The sequence below is a fragment of the Haliaeetus albicilla genome, chromosome 11 (assembly GCF_947461875.1).
Source record: "Haliaeetus albicilla chromosome 11, bHalAlb1.1, whole genome shotgun sequence".
NCBI lineage: Eukaryota > Metazoa > Chordata > Aves > Accipitriformes > Accipitridae > Haliaeetus > Haliaeetus albicilla.
The window spans coordinates 35,122,463-35,139,686 of NC_091493.1; the positions used below are offsets into that span (position 1 = coordinate 35,122,463).

Sequence of the window (17,224 nt, forward strand, 5' to 3'; positions counted from 1 at the left end):
GACAGGGGCTACGTCGTCATTTTTAATCTCTGTGAAGTGCCAGGTGAAGTTATGGAGCAGTATAGCGGTTAACGTATAAAAAGACTCTGCTGTGCTCTCTTGGACTAAATTTCCGCCCCGGGAGTTTGCATTGCAAGTAAATAGCAAGGAGCCACAGGGCTATCCAGTAGCACTCTGGGCTTACACACTTTAATATACTTTTTCTGACCATGCTGCTATGAGGTAGGGCAGTGCTATTAGCCCCGTTTTATAAATACAGCACGCCACTGAGGTCTGCAGGACGCAGAATATTAGTTGTACTGGTAACTGAATTCCCACGGGAGCCTAGATGCTTGTATTAGGCTTTTATAACATGACTTACTGCCACAGTTCCTGGGAGTTTTTGAATTAACTGAAATGAGGCCTTTTTATTCCTGTCTTGTATTCTCTAACCATCTGGCTTGCCTCACTTTTTAAATGCATTGCTGGAGACAGGGCGAATGGAGAGTCCTCAGCATCTCAACAACAGGTTTCCATATTAAAAAAACCCACAAAAACCCCCAACAAAAATCCAAACCAAACAACCCCCAAAACCCAGAAAAAATGGACAAAAAGGACAAGAAAGTTCCCTTCTGTTGCTTCCTCCCATTCCTGCAACATTCCCATGAAAAGGAGATCCCTCACTATCTTACTGTACATGTACTTGGCCAGGTTCTACAGTTTAAACAGCAATATCTATGTTTCTTCATCAGAAATGGGCCCATATTTTCGGTTTCTCAAAGAAAGAAACCTGGTGTGTTTTTCACTGCAAGTACATGGGTTCCCAGCAAAGTTTATGAAGTTCTGACTGGTCAAGACATCTCCAGTACGGAAGGCCATCAAAAAATCAGAAGGTAATAAGTGGGTCTGCAGAAGTGTTAACATGGCCCACCTTGGGATCTTGCTTTTGAACACAAGGATTATCTTTTGTATTGAAGCGTATTTATTAGAGATGGAAAACCATCTTTTGTAGAATGCAAGAGCTGATGTTCCAGCTTTCCAGATTATACTGGAATACAAGAGCAACACAGACACTGTTAATAATGCAATCAAAGCAATTTAAATCCTTTTAAAGCATTCACAAAGGGTCCTTTGATAAGAAGCAACTTTCATCAGCCTCAAAGACTAGGCAGTTTAGTATGTACTGTTTATTAAGTTTATACATAGACAGTGGTAATTCCACTTTCGGCTGGAGAAGAGCAGCCGTAAATTACAAGATATAAGCACTAGTGTTAGACTTTCTGGTTTTAAATGAAAAATGTCTGTATATTAATATAGCTCTAAATGGAGTTATTCAGTGTTTAAAGACTCAATTTGTTTTCCATTAGTACCCTGACTGAACACAAAACAATTCTGTAAACTTTAAAGGCTTTGGTCTTCTTTTTTTGACAAAAAGAAGGAAATTGCTCCAAGTGCACATGCTGTACGATGGGCTGTGAGAGTCTGTTTAGTTCAGTCATGCTGCATGTTTTTTAATCTTGCTTTTAGTTCCTGCTTTTGTCCTCCTTTTCATTGTGTGTCCCTGTAAGAGAGCTTACATGTAGAAAGCAGAGATGGGTAAAAAATCCAGAAGTGGTTTTACATTTGGGCTGGGGTGGTTAGGATCTCTTTTAGCAGCGTCCCCCTCGAGTTTGAATGAGGAGGGAGGCGTGTGATTTTGGGACATCTCTAGCTGAAGTTTCCATCCATCCCAGGGCTGGTGGGAATCTTTGACAGGACTCAGCCCCTTGGAAAAAGGAAGTTTTACTTCTGGTGTGCGAACAGTCTTAACGAACCGACTGCTAGCTCCTTCTGGCTCTGATGCTACTCTGTATTGTCCAGCTTGGGCGTAGCGACTGAGGGTTCCCTCGTGTTCGAATGCTTTCTTCCATGAGTTTGTTGTGCTTTTTGTTGTTCTGGACTAAAGCAGGCTAGAGGAAGAGAGCAGCAGACAAATAATAGACTTGGAACAATGTCCGTTTGAAAGATTTTGGTTCACCATAAGGAAAAAAAATTGGGAAAGGAAGATGAGTTCTCATCTTGGGTCATTGAGCATGAGTAGGAAAACAACAATTAATTCTTCCTACATCCACTTTGGGGTTTCCAGGTGTTAAGAAAGGTTTTTTTGGTTTGGGTTTGCGGGGGGAGGTGTGCAGGTTTTTTTAGGCAGCAGAATTGCATTGAATTTGGATCTTACTCGGTTTTAATCCAGGCTGATATAACGCCAAGGAGAGCAGAGATCCAGAGGCCAAGTCCAAACTTTCCCATGCAGCAGCATGGTGCATGTCTTCTTGGTGATTCTCCATGCATTTCTTTGAAATATCTTCTCTTGGGATTCCAGTATGTTGGAAAATAAAATGCTACTTAATAGATAGTATGTAAGTGCAATCATTGGCCACACCAGTAATGACCAAAAAGCCAAAAAGGTGTTCCTGGCTTTTGCAGACATGAAAAGTGAGATTTAAACTGAGTTCATCCCGCCCCACAAACATCTACAGGAGGAATTCTCACCACCTGATTGCAGGTGTTGGATTAGTAGCCCTTCAAAACGAGGGTTTCTGCCCAGAAACAGAAGTACAACTTTCCATAGCAGTCAGTCTCACTTAGACACCTGCAGTTTGCACTGAATGAAGCAATATCAGAAAAGACTGATTTTCAGCCAAGAGTCATCACCCAGTTTTGTAGCGCACCACTAACCCATCAAAACCCACAGATATATTGCAAATGTGAACAAGGAGGGGGGACTCAGTTTCTCTGCAGACCACTGTTTCTCTCCAAAATTGCTAAGGTGGTATTTTGAGCCGGCAAAAAAATGCTAGGTATTTAAATGGGAAATTAAGAGAAAAAAATCTTCACAAGGCACAGGGAGGTTTTTATCTAATTAAAATATTAGATTTTCTTCCCCTTTTTCTTGAAAGTCAGGGATTTTATCAGCAGCAGCTTTCTTTATCACCTTGGTTTGTGTTTTTCACTTCATCAATGGCATGTTTTGATCAGTATGAAATTTTATTAATAGGACCATTTTTCTTAGGCGTGTGCTTATATCTTTTTCAGAACCTTACCAGAGTATCTGTTGGGGAAAAAATTAGGCCACAGACTTTGAATGGTGATGGTGTTATCTGTATGCAGGTGTAACTGTTTTGGTATGTTCTGTGTGCTGGGTGCTCTTTAAAGAAGTATTTCAATACATAAGCTACATAGTAAAGGGAAAAAAGAGTCAGTAGAATTTAGAATAAATGTTATTTATCTTTATTTATCTTATGAATGTTTATGATCTCATTTTATGTAATACCTTTTCTATATTAATCTGTATCGTTACTCTGTTAGGAAGATAAAGAATTCACTTGCATGTGCACATGATTTGCCAGGGATATTTTCTAAATCGAGTTTGGCATCAGTAAGAGGTGACTGCTTTCCTGGGGCTTTGACCCACCCGGCTTTTCACCGCCGTCTTGGGTGATTTTGCAGGTGTTAAACAGGACTGCGCTGAAGCAGGAGAGTCTGACTACCCAAGATATCGCTCTCAGAGCTGTTTCAGTTACATTTCATCATCATAAGCATATGGTTTCACTTCCAAGTGTTTAACATTTCCATTTCCTCAGGAAATCATTCTTTCTATTTTTTAAACTTTTGAAACTGGATGGATATTTTTACTGGCAGGCGGACCCAGAGCGACACGACGATTAGCCCCAGCCCAAGGCAGCCCCTGGCTGCGGTACCCGCCTGGCTCCCCATCCCCTGCCCTCAGCAGCAGCTCGTCAGCACAGCTCGGGGGGCTTCAGCCAGGTCTCCGGGGTGCACCACACTGTTAAAACACTTCTGCTTTCCTTGCTGTAATAAAACTACCCACTCCTTTTTTTTTTTTCCGCCTTAGCTGAGAGGTGTTTTTCTTTCTTAGGCCACTCCAGGGCCCGTGCATCCCAAGCAGGAGTTGAGAGCAGACTCCTTTAGCAGACTTACTGAGGCCAATGGCAAGATCAGGGCCTAAGAAAATATTTTGTGTCACCTACAAGGAATGAAAGCAGTTGCATCATGTATTTATTGTCTGTATTGGTATATCCAGCACTTAAACGAACATGACCGAGGAGTGGATGGCTTCAGGGAACTCTTGTGTTTTCAGAGATTATTTCTGGTATTTCCTTTTTCCTCATTATGAACGGGTCACCCTTCTCACATGTTGGCCAAGTTATGTACCATAGGAGGAAGTCTGTGCTCATCTTTTCTTTATGTTTCATTTATGCACACATGTAATAGTGTTTAGCTGCTTGTTTTCTTTTCCTGTTATGCTGTAAAGTACAGTTATTGGATGTGCAATTTGCACACTTATTTAGCTGGTATCAGTAGCCCTTTTGTTAGAAAAGCATCCTCTCCAACAGCGAGTGTCACCATATCATAACAACTTTGATAAACTAACTGCATTTTGTACAGCAAGCGTTGTCACCGTGCATCAAATAGCACCGTACAAGAGAAAATATAGGGCAAACTAGCTGATTAATGTATTTGTTCCTTTGTGGTTCATTCTGTTACAAATTCAGACAGTCGCATTTTTTGCACGGCCTGTTTAACATGAGGAAGCTTGCTGTGGGTTTGGGCTTCTGGAGGGTTTGAGTCCTGCCATCAGGCGGGCTGTGTGCTACCGATATTCAGGATGTATATTTTATTCATACCCTCAGAAGAGTGAATTAGTCAAGGTAGCAGAAAACGGCGTCAGACAGGTGTAGTTCAACCTGCAGACCTCCCTGAGCTGCTCAGCCTCTGGCTTCATGCCGGCCTCTGGGGCATTGCGAGTTGCTGTTTTGATCCACTCAGGCTCTTTCCCAACTCCTTTGCTTACCTTAGCCCTGTGCGTGTCTGCACATCCCTTCAGCAATTACCTTCTCACTAAAAAAGCTACTCAGTCAAGCAGCACAAACTTGTACCTCTCGCAAGGACGGTCCCAAGGCTGCTCAGCATCCAAGCAAGCCGTACGTGTCTGTGTCGTGATGTTCCACGCTGGAGGCTCCAGCTCATGCAAACAAACCAGTGCCATGGGCTTGCTGCTGATAATTAGATAGACTGGAGGTCAGGGTAGGATTTACCCAGTGATTTCAATCCAGTTTTATTTGCGGGAGGGTATCAAAACATTATCTTCTGGATAGATTCAGTGTTACCCTGATCCAAAATGGACCGGCAATGCCAGCCACAAAGTGGTGCTGGTACGTTGTTCCAGACTGCTTCAGAAGACCAGACCAGAGCAGGACCATACTGAATTAAAAGCACAGTCCAGCTAGCCCCAACCCATGTCTCCAGCGACCACCCTGTAGGTGCTTCAGGGACCGGTTCCTGAAGCAAAGCCATACCTGCACACAGGCGCAGCGCTGGGCAAGCACCCTCCTTCCTCTTACGAGATACACCCTTGGGTGCTCCTGCCCACCCAGCGACAGGTCAGCACGTCCAACATCTCACACAGCATTTTCCATTCAGGAGGGATGTCCTGGTTTTGCAACACATGGTCCCCAGGGTGCGACCCGTGCTGAGAGAGCCCTTCGGCTGGGTGCCTGCGTGGCCAAGGCGAGCTCCTACTGCAGATGTGCCTGCAGATGTTCTCCTTGGGGTGGATGGAGCGGAAGGGTGCAGGAGGCCAAAGCAAAGGGGGAAATAAAAAGACATCGCAGGAGCGATTCCAGGCCTGAGAGAGAAGTAACCGAGGCACTGACAACTTGTGTGGGTTTCGTATGTCTGTTTGCAGTGCTGTGTTATGTGTTTAGAAGCTGGTTGTTTCCATAATAACAGCAAGTGCCATATGGCAGCGAGGAGGGTGGCGAGACGAACGCTCAAGGAAACACAGTATGTTGTTTGACATGTGTGTGCTTCTAGAGGAATGTGTCTCGAGCAAGTACTGCTGCTCCAAACAGGCTGGGGGATTTGCTGCTCTCACCAGAAAAATATCCAAAGCCCTTGGCATTTGTACTGGTGCAATGCCAGTTAATGGTGCCTGCCCTTCTCCCATGTTTTCCTGCAGGTTGTCCCTGTGATGGGTAAAGGATGTTTCGCTTTATTGGGCGTGATGGTTCTGGATGCACCAGCACAGGGGAACGGCATTTAAACATGGTGTTTAAGGGGAAATAGAGTTCTGTAAAGGAGTGCTGTGTGAAACTGAAACCAGCTAGATGCCATATGTTCCATCTATTCGTTAATGCTCAGCAAGTAAAAAGCAGAAATTTTGAAACCTTTGAAAATACATAGTTTGCAATAATTGTTTAGTAGAGAGTGGGTTGAGTATTTCCAGAGATTAGGGGCACTTTAGTGCATATCTAGGAAGCATCCAGGAAGGTCTCCACAAATTCCAGCTTCTCCTACCCTTTAATGTATGACTCACGTTTCAAGGACTTGTAATTTGCTCCCCACATTCCCACAAACACCACCAGTCTGAGCGGTACCTTTGCAGAGTGCATATATTTCCACCACAGAAAAATGTGAAATTATTTTTTCATAATAGCTGAATGGCTTTTGCGGGACTTTTACCAACATCAGCTCTATAAAATTGAGCCTCTCTCGTTTGAGTCTTAGTATTTGGATACCTGAAACATGGTGGTGGGGAGAAGGCAGCAGTTCTGATTTGGGGTTGTAGTTCTGCACTCACTTGCAATGCTTTAAACTCCTAACCAACCCAAAAGGCATAGCTCTTCTCATTTTCATGCTTCTCTTCTTCTCTTTGTTGCCTCTAGAGAGAGATTACTGCAGCATATGTGAAAAGCAGCCAATCGGAAGGCTTCTCTTTCGGCAGTTCTGTGAAACTCGACCTGAGCTCGAGTGCTGCATTAGGTTCCTTGACTCGGTGGTAAGTCAATTCTTGTGACATTTTGAGGTGCTTCGCAGTGCTCTCCTGACAGAGGAGACTCCCCCGACCCCGAGAAATCACTGTTTTGTGGGATGTGATTGTGTGTCTTTAGCACCTGAGCAAACAGCAGACAGGGTTGACCCCGTCACCGTCCCAGCATCATCGATGGTCGAGGGGCAGCACTGCACGGGGCTTGGTACCAGCTTCGGGGTGCACGAGCCACCGGCGCGGGAGAAGGACAGGCATCCCGGCACGGTGCTGGCATAGCCTCCCTCCACGTCAATGCCCCAGCAGCTGAGCTGCGCCGAGTGATGTCTTTTAATGTGGGTGAAGCCTGCAATGCTGGGAGGCGCTGGGAGGAAAGGGAAGATGATGAATGGACTGACAAGAGAGGATGAGGAGTTTGATAATGCTAATATCTATCTCTTACCAAGCCTTTTTGTCGGTAGACTTCAGGGTGATTTATAAAGGACATCCTGATTGTTATCCTGGTCTTTCAAATAGGAGAACAGAGGCACAAGGTTTAGAAGTGACTTGGTTAAGGTCATCAAGAACAAAATCTGCTCCATTTTCCATCCCAGTGAGCTTTCAGTTAAGCCGGCCACTGAGCAATACCCCCCAGCCCCAGGGGGACCTGACGCTCTTTCCCAGTCTGGCAGTGCTTGGCCGTGTGTAGTGCCAGCAGGAGAAGCTGTTCACGGTGGAAAAGTCTCTCAGTGGCTTTATTTCTGGGAGCCCGTGGAATGGTCGGGTGTTGATGAGCCAAAAGGCTAAATCATACCAGAGAGGAAGATGAACTTGTCACTGCTGAGTGTGAGTGTCTGGGGGGCTTCGCTCTCTGGCTAACACTGACAGTCGAAAGCAAAATGATGCATACTAACAGGAATAAATTTCTTCTGTTTGTACTATGGTGAAGCTATTCTGAAATATAGGGAAATGTGAGGATTGCACTGAAGTGATTAAAGTAAGAGTCTGGGAGAGGACACGTGGTCACTTAAAGTTTATGTTAGTACTGCCATATCTACAGCAAATCTACAGCATCACAGAAAGTGTTGGATAAAGTCCTATTCAAATCAGTTTTAGCTGGTCGCAACTTCTACCTGATATTCCTAGCACTGGTTGTGTTTTTTCCCCAGTGAAGGGTTTAGGCATCGAGGTACATGAAACTGCTATATCTGACAAACGCTGTGTGCAGCTGTGCTCAAGGCCGTCGGGCAGGAGGACATTTCGGGTACCCTGGATGTGTTTGTCCTGCACCGAACCGGCATTGTCTAGTGAGGTGTCTGCCGCTGATGAAACATCAGGCACTTGTCTGGGGAGTCCCGGAGCCTCTCCCAGCCTCTCCCAGCAGCACCAGCTGCCCAGCCCACCTCTGGCTGCGGGAATCGAGGGCACTGTGTCACTTCATTCTCCCGAAGACCCGTGGAGTGGTGCCAAGCGCTGAAATTCTGTGTCCTCCCACCATCCCTGCAGCATAGGCGACACGGGTCCTGCGAAGGCTTGTGGTGGGACTGGCATTGTTTTAAATCTCCCTCTCTGAGCAATCCCAGACAGATATCCCCAAATCCTTTTGCAAGGGTGTGCTTTGCACCCACTCCCAGGTTGCTTTTGCAGACTGGAACTGCCCTGCATACCTTTACTAGGCCAGGAATCTCTTCCCGGTTAGGCTCAGACTGGCAGTATGAGGATTTCACGAACAAAATCCCTGGCTGTGTGAAGTTCTGAATATTTACTCTTTCTCTCTTCTTTTTAATGCTAATTAACAGCAGTCTTCTGTGTTTATTGATTTCAAATTCTGTACAAGCTTGCTCCCAGCCCATGAAAATCCCTGTATTAGGCGATATTAAGGTTGAGCAACACATAGAATCATATAGAATCATAGAATGGTTTGGGGTGGGACCTTAAAGATCATCTAGTTCCAACCCCCTGCCATGGGCAGGGACACCTTCCACTAGACCAGGTTGCTCCAAGCCCCATCCAACCTGGCCTTGAACACTGCCAGGGATGGGGCAGCCACAGCTTCTCTGGGCAACCTGTGCCAGTGCTTCACCACCCTCACAATAAAGAATTTCTTCCTAATACCTAATCTAAATCTGCCCTCTTTCAGTGTAAAGCCATTACCCCTTGTCCTATCACTACATGCCCTTGTAAAACGTCCCTCCCCATCTCTCTTGTAGCCCCCCTTTAGGTACTGGAAGGCTGCTCTAAGGTCTCCCCGGAGCCTTCTCTTCTCCAGGCTGAACAACCCCAACTCTCTCAGCCTGTCCTCGTAGGAGAGGTGCTCCAGCCCTCTGATCATCTTCGTGGCCCTCCTATGGACTCACGTCAACAGGTCCATGTCCTTCTGATGTTGGGGACCCCAGAGCTGAAGGCAGTACTGCAGGAGGGGTCTCATGAGAGCAGAGTAGAGGGGCAGAATCCCCTCCCTCGACCTGCTGGTCACGCTTCTCTTGATGCAGCCCAGAATATGGTTGGCTTTCTGCGAGCACACATGGCTGGGACATGTTGAGCTTCTTGTCAACACAGACCATAGCCATTAAATTGGATGATTGCTACTGAAATTCGCCCAGCAGGGTCACACTGCGTTGAGGAGTGGGATTCAGGCCAAGCCCTACGTTAGGCAAAAAAAGTCCTATAATGAAACCAGAAGTTTGACTTTACAGCTCTATTCTGAGACCACCAGGAATGTGAAACCTTTTGGAGACCACCTGCTGTAACAAGCCCCGAGCAGAAAAAGCCAGAAGTCTCCGTTTTCTTTTGACTTAGTTATTTTTCTAACATGAGATGCAAAACTTAGCTTTTGTGTAATATCAAATAAAAAGAAAAAAATAACAGAGGAAAATATTTAGCTGTTCATGAGAGGCTCACGGAGCTTTTGCACATTGAGGGGTAGGACCACCTCTTTTTTACAGAGCACAGCTAAGTGACTTTACCAGGTGACACAGTAAGTCGTTGGTAGAAGCCAGTAATTGATGCCTCCCACTTTTTAATACACGTTTTTAACCAGTGCACTCAACTGTCTGCAAAGAAAGCAGCGATCGGGGCTCCTGGGAGGAAACCAGAAGCTGAGTCAGACACTCAACAGCCTACCAACAACCTCCATTCCCATACTTAAGTGAGACTAAGTTTTGCAAGCTCTCTCTCACACCTTTGCTTTCAAAGACTGTTAAAATCAACCAGACCTAGCAGACCAGAATACGTAAAGAGAAAAAAAAAGATCCTCTCTTTGCTGGATATTTATTTCAACTGTTGGGTGCAATAACTAACCTCGTCTGATGTAGTCTCCTGCAAATCTAATTGCAGCAGCATCTGGGGTTTTTTGTCTGTACAGTTAAACAGTTGTTTGGCTATTTTCTGAAGAAAAAAGGATGTGTATCATTAAATTCTGCATCCGTGTAGGTATATATCTGTCAGTTCCCTCTAAAACTTGTGAATACCTTGGCCAATTTCAACCAATAATTGAGATTAAAGTGCTCAGAGGCATAAAGTTTCTACATGTTTTCTGAGAACAGTGTTTGGGTGATTAGCCACAATTTATCAATTGTAAAATGGACTACAAAGATATGTGCTTTGTAAGCAGTAGGCCCCAACATTAAATGATAAAAGCGATAAAAATGAAGAGATGCAGAGCTTTGCAGCACAGTGCTGGTGGAGCTGTGGGTTTTGGTTCCCACCACTGCTGCGGAGTGTAAGCAGCCATCAGCGTGGCTGGCTGGCTGGGAAACGGGGCAACAGCAACCCCTTCTCCTAGCTAGTACAGTAAGGCTATAAGGACAGAGAGCCATCTCTTATTATGGATATTGTATAAACAGTTTCATGACAGAGGTCCTGACTTGATAAAATATCTAGTAAGAAGTACCGATGGCTGCAGCTTGTGCCTCTGAATGCATTGCGTGCTTATCTGTGTGCATGTAAACACAAAGAGCTCCCATGAATAGTTCACCAAACCCTTACGTAGCCATTCAGATGAAGGAACTATGCGAATATAAACTATTATCGTTAAACGGAGATGGTTTATGATTAAATCAGCTCCCCTATAAGCCCTTAACAAAGAAATCACGCACAGCCCTAAAGCATGCTTTGCTGTGCTTACAAATATTTTAGCAACATCATACGACTTCGGAGCTGTTGAAAGATAGCCATTAAAATAAAGTGTTAGGGGATACTTTTCCTGTGCTGAAAGGCAGATCAGTGAGCAGGGAATCTGCTAGCAAGACACGTTTCCTTCCCTGCAGCCCGTGCCTCCAGCACAAGAAGGCAGCAGTTCAGTGGGGACCTCTTGCCCTTGTCCCCTTCTCAACAGCACATTCCCAGGGTGCTGGCTCCTGACGTTTCATGTTCCCCTCTCCTCTCCTGTGATTTTTGTGTGCTGTTATAAGGAAGACTTTAGCTTCTGGAGTCCCTTTCCTGCTTCATCTATTCACATTCATAATTTTTTTTTCTTTTTTTTTTTTTTCCAGGGGAGGGCTTTTAGCATTTTTATGTGGACCAGACTTAGATTGACTGGAGGAGAATATGGTTAATTCTGGTCAAGGAGAAAATAACCTGACATTGTTTCCTCTCTGACCTGTATGATGTTATTTCTTTGCATTGCAGTCGCACAGAAATACATCCCCTGGAGGAAAATAGCCCCGCTGCCTCTCCAGGTTGTTTCTGGTTGTGCTATCCAGGCACGGGGGCCAGGGGTGAGAGGCACGATCCCCTCGGGTGGACTTTTCAGCTGAACGCTTCACTAGACATTACACTTATCTGGGGTAAAAGGATGAGCGAGCATCCATTTAATGCCATTTGTAAAAACCCTGTCTCACTGTTAGGGAGATTTCGTTTGGTTAAGTCCCTTACATGGTATATAAACCATCTGTGTATGTGTGTCTTAAAGCTGTTCAAGGCTTTTTCCATCAGAAATGCCAGTTTGTTGATATCAACAAACTCATTAACTCAAAATGTGTTTTTAAACAGCCAAAAGGGCTCTTTTTGCCCTGCGTTTAAATAGAAAAATGTGGTTTCAAGTTCACTTTTCATTTAGAAATGCGAGTTATTATGAATCCCAGCTGTTTGGGGTTTGCTTTCCAATTTTCAGTCACAGATTTTAAATCTCCAGCGGAGGCAAGTGTAAGGGCAGTCGCTGGAGCGCAGAGCAGTAACAGGGCAGAGCCTGGACTCCGAGGAAGGAGTGAGCAGGAGCTGGAGCAGAGAGAGATACTGGGGATAACAGAGGAGGGAGCTGAGAAAGCAGAGGTGTAAAATTGGGACCGAAACGCCAGTAGCCTCCTGCAGATGCTCAGAAGGTGACTCCGCTGCTCCTGATTTACACCAAGAAGCTGAAACTGCTCTGGTGGGAGTGTCTGTGTCCATCTCCGGGTGGGTGCGAGGGTCCAACTCCTGCGGCCGTGCCACGCTCCCGCAGGCAATCAGCAGCTACGTGCCCTGGGAGAGAGTCCTTCCAGATCTGCAGAGAGATCCCTTTGGCTCCGTTTTTTCAATTTTCACATATTTTTAAGCCATACAATTTCAGGAACTCAAAGAATACTAAGATGAAAATCAAACACTGGATAAAACGATGTGTCAGAATTAAGGTTGCCGATGCGAGCCCCTGCTGGGTCCCTGTGCCATTGCCCCAGCGATGCTCTCCGTCGGTCACAGGCACCCTCCAGCTCCCAAATCTCTTGCTCGACCATCCATGAGCTCAGGGCCCTGTCTCACAGCCAGCCACAGGCTGGACCTTGCTCCCTTTCCCAGTGGAAGTGCGTTTTCCCATCCGATCTCGCTCAGCCCATCCCGAGGGCGGCTGCTCCGAAGGGAAGGACTTTTTGCACCCCCCCATGCCCCCATTCAGCCAGGGTTGCTTCTAGGGAAAGGGGAGCCACTGAAGTAACTACTACCTCCGAAACAGCAGCCAAAAGAAAAGTTAGCAACAAACAGCAGCCAGCCCACATCCTCTCGCCATTTGGACTGAAGGATCCACGCCTGCCCGCAGAAAGAGCCTTGCCTGCAGCTCGTCCCATGCAGTCAGGGTGATCGTAAATCCTCCCCTCATTTATGAGCTATGAATAGGGCCCTGTCTGACCTAACTAGGGCATGGAGAAGCTATTAGACTTCAGAGCAAGAGCCTTGAAACACATGCCTGGATTCATCAAAGGAATAATGGAAAATATTTTGTTCCACATGGATTTTAAGTAATGATATTATTTCTAGCAATTAGGGATTTGCAAACTGTAGCCATGCCTTTGAGTATTGTGGAAGAAGGGGATGTATCTTGTGATTTAAATACAAGATTGAGAGTTGAGGACCTTGATATGCTTCCCAGGCACGCGGCAGAGTGAGCATGGGGAAGTCACTCTGTCTCTCTACACGAGTAATTCTTCCTGCAATAACAGCCCATGGCTGAAAATGTACCGGATATCTGTTGCCAAATAGCTCGAAAGTGGCACTGAAGGGAGAAGTAATAATGAACTTAGAAACAAAATGAAATGGGCTTCTAGTACTTGAGCTACAGTGAAATCAGCACTGTTCACAGTTGGAGCTTATGGTTCCTTCTCACATCCTCAGTTGTCTGTCACTTCCTACCTTCACCACCACAGCGTCGCATTTTCTGAGGATGTCAAATGCAAGTATAATTAAACTTTCCTTTTATTCCTTCCCAACTATCCTGAGATAGAATTAGATACACTGTGTATATGTGTGCGTGTGTGCATTTAGCTCTGCATATGTTGGATCCCATCAGGAACTGCATTTCAAAACACTGATCCTATTCCTGCTAAACTTCTGTCTTCTGGTCTGTCCTAATTTGCTTCCTGTTGTACAATTTGGATGGGATGTAAATGTAATCTGTGGCAAAAAGGACACCAAATTTTTTGACATCTCCCTGGTGCACTTCAAATGGCAGATGATGACTTTGAATCAGGGTTTTTTTTTTCACTAGGGAGCCAATATATTACCAGGTTCCAGAGTCTAAAAGCAAATGAAGGAGAGAGAAATGGTCATTATTGGATTAATTGTAAATAGCATTGAATGGAGGACTCAGGAGATCTCCTAGACACTTCCATGCTGAGACAATGCCAAGGAGTTCTCCTTTCTTTGCAGTCTTCTGCACAGACAGTTACATTTAAGTACAATTATTTTCTTTTATTAAAATACATTATTTCTGTTTTCTTTTATATGAAAAACACCTAGTTTGTCTGTGAACCTAAACATAAACAGTAAGGTCCAAAGAAGATGCAACTTTCACCTTTAAAAAAATAGTTCCTTCTGTTACTCTTTCTTGCCATTGTTTTATCCCCTAGCAAGGAATCATGGAGAAAAATGCTGTTAAGATGCTGTAAACGTTCGAGAGTGTCTGTGCTTTAAGAGCTGAAATGACCCATATTCAGATACCATCTAAAAGGACAGGAAATTGGATGAAAGATTTTTTTAAACCCTTGTATTAAGTTTTATGAGAACGTAATCAGTTCATCCCTAAAATGATCACTAAAAGAGAAGTACTGCACTTGTGGATTTTAGCTTTTGGTGTATTTTTCATAAATAATACAGGTTTCTCTGTTATTTGCGGTCATTGTCATTTCCCAAACCAAATCAGATTGTAATTCTAGATTGTTCAAGCAACCTGCTATGTATGTGTATAAATATGTAGCTTCAGACTTAAGCTGCAATAGCTAAATCAGCAGTGGCCAGATAGATGGATAATAGCATTATTACTACATTGTGGTTTTCATGTCATTCGTAGGTCTGCTTAGCTAGGGTATCCATTACAGCCTGCCTTCGGATTTATTGCATCAAGCTTGGAGCAGTGCATACGCCTTCCAGTGGGCAATAGTTCTGAAATTTGTTCTTCCAAGTGTTTGCCAGTTCAGTCTGATTTACCTTCTTCTTCTTTTTTTTTTTTTTCCTAGCTTCCCCCTCATTTATCATCGCAGACAGCTTGTATTGGACCAGGTTACTTAATTGGTTTGGCAGAATTTTCTGGGATCCTTTTTTTAATATAAACAGTCATGAAAGCTGTTAGGCTGTCTTTTTTTTTTTTTCTGGAAAATATTTTGATCCTAAGGCTAAAGCTTCATATCCTGGGCAGTGCCAAGAGGGAATGTCTCTAAGAACTTGTCATTGTCGTTTAGTCACTGGGTTCCCATGCGGCGCGTGTTTCCTTCGAATGCCTGCCGTAGATCCAAAACTTTAACTGAAGTGATTAATGTCTTTGTGGTGCACAAGTAATGCTTCTTTTGTTTCTTATGTAAATGTTGTCCTGAAACTCATCAAAAGTCAGTAATGCTACAATACATAGAACAGTCAGAATTTTAAAATGTAGGTAAATTTTGCACGGGGGAATGTGGTGCTCTCTTTTTTAAGGCACCAGGGAAGTCAAAGAGAATTTTGCCTATAGTGTCTATTCCTATAAATGGTGTCTCTTGTTTTATCTTGGCCCTAACAAATCTGCCTAAGAAATTGGCTCTTATATCTGCCTCCTGGAGGGACTGAGTTAAGGATCACTAAAAGAAGTGATGGGCAAGTCTCTCTGCTTTGCAGAAGTATTGTTAGACCAAGGGGAAGACATAAATAAATAGGAAAGACACATTTAACCAAAAAGGAGGAGTTCACCTGGTACTTGAAATACCACTGTGGCAAGAATTAACAAACATTCACTTTCTTTACTACTCGGAGAAGTCATTTTACCTTCTGTGTCCGCCTTCCCTTTGAGCAAAACCAAATTAAGTTGTTGTCTCTTGTCACTGAATGCTTTCTGAAAGCTGGCTTGGCAAGGCTATAAAATATAAATACATTAAATTGTATTGGTGTTAATTAAGAGACATCATCTCAGAAAATGCACCACTAGAGTTTGGTCAAAATATAGTGGAAGGTTTTTAATAGGATTGTGTGTACGGGTTTTAATGCCATCAGAACATGGTATTTATCCTTCAGATTTTTCAGACAGAGTGTTCTGTTAATGCCACATCCAAAACGAAGTTAAAATGGTGAAATATGAGTGCAAATATTGACTTTTTTTTTATTTCTGTTCCAGGCAGAATATGAAATTGCTCCAGATGAAAAGCTGGGAGAGAAAGGAAAGGAAATCATGATGAAATACCTCACCCCAGAGGTAAGGGGCAGCCAAAGTGGCATTACTGAAGGAATGCTGCAAGGCACACCTTTGCTAAACAAGGTTAGGTTGTTACAGGCTTTGTAAGCCAGACTCCTAAAATTTATGGTGGCAATCTCCAGTGACTAAACCTGCAAGTCTTATACAAACAGTCGGAGAGAAAAAAAGTTATAATCCAATCCAGAAATTGACTTCTAAGGATGAACTTGAGCTTACCAGGGGCTTAATTCATCTGCGGATGAGCAGGGGGCTTCTCAGGTCTCTTCTCGGTGTGCAAAGCTCTACACAGCCCTCAGCTGTTACCAACAGATGCCACAATTATTTCCTACCCAGCTCCAAAGAGGTGGTGGCATTTCATATACCGTTGTGTAGAGAGCACCGGCAAAAATGGTCTTTGGTAACAGGCACTGTATTTTGGTACAAAAATTCCCACTCGTCCCCCACCACCACTTGCCCCAGGGTAGCCAGGGACATGTAAGAGTGACGTGGGACAGCGTGGTTTGGAGCTGAGGGATGCTGTCACCTCTCCTTGTGTCCACTGCTGTTGGTCCCTCAGCGTTGCATCTCGGGGTTGTCGGAAGGAGAGGAGCTCATGGGAGCAGCTGTGTCCACAGGGTGGCACTCCAAACAGAACTACAGATCTGCTGCGGGGATTTTGGACAGGCTGCACTGGGACTAACCCTTTTTTGGGGGGGTTACGATCATTTGCTGACCGCGTTTAACCTTTGCAACAAAAGTCACTGCCAGTAAGCAATAAACATCCAACTTCAAACACAAGAACAATCCTAGGATTTTTCCTAAGTCGCTTTCATAAGAGTAATCAAGACATACAATTGCTGCTTCAACGGTTTTACGGGAGAAATACATTTGACCTTCAGGAGAATTAATTGCGTTTTTGGCAGATGTCTTTCTAGAGTGTTTAAATGGTACAATATGTTTTGGAGGTGCAGGGGCAGAGCAGACCACTTTTTTTCCAGTCAGTCATTTTCCTACAATAAATTTCAATGCATACTTTCAGTTATCTCCAGACTGCATTTTTGGGATCTGGTTTCATTTACTGAGCCTGGCTAGTTTCATGTGCAGCCATTGAGCACTGCCAGTATGAGTTCCCGCTGCCCATTCATTAGGGGCATGAAGTTCCACTGCTTTTTAAATCCACCAAAATGGCCATTTGTCTTAAAATTTCTGTCAACAGAGGAACGAGGGACAAATACCGAGGGAAAATATTTCCCACTGCTTCAGTTCCCATCTGGAAATGGAGAAAGGCATTTTGCTGATCGCAGAGCTAGTAAAATGAGAGAAGGATAGTACTGCTT

The 17,224-nt window shown here is 44.3% G+C and overlaps 1 protein-coding gene across 2 annotated transcripts in view; it reads left to right on the forward strand.

Annotated features, from left to right (window-relative positions):
- Positions 1–17,224, forward strand: part of GRK5 (G protein-coupled receptor kinase 5) — a 161,516-nt gene that overhangs the window by 97,509 nt on the left and 46,783 nt on the right. The window contains exons 3-4 of one of the 2 annotated variants that reach the window (XM_069797096.1): positions 6,705–6,817; positions 15,831–15,908. In XM_069797096.1, the coding sequence (XP_069653197.1) occupies positions 6,705–6,817; positions 15,831–15,908 (191 nt within the window). The remainder of the gene's footprint in view (positions 1–6,704; positions 6,818–15,830; positions 15,909–17,224) is intronic. The other variant, XM_069797097.1, reaches the window with a different exon arrangement.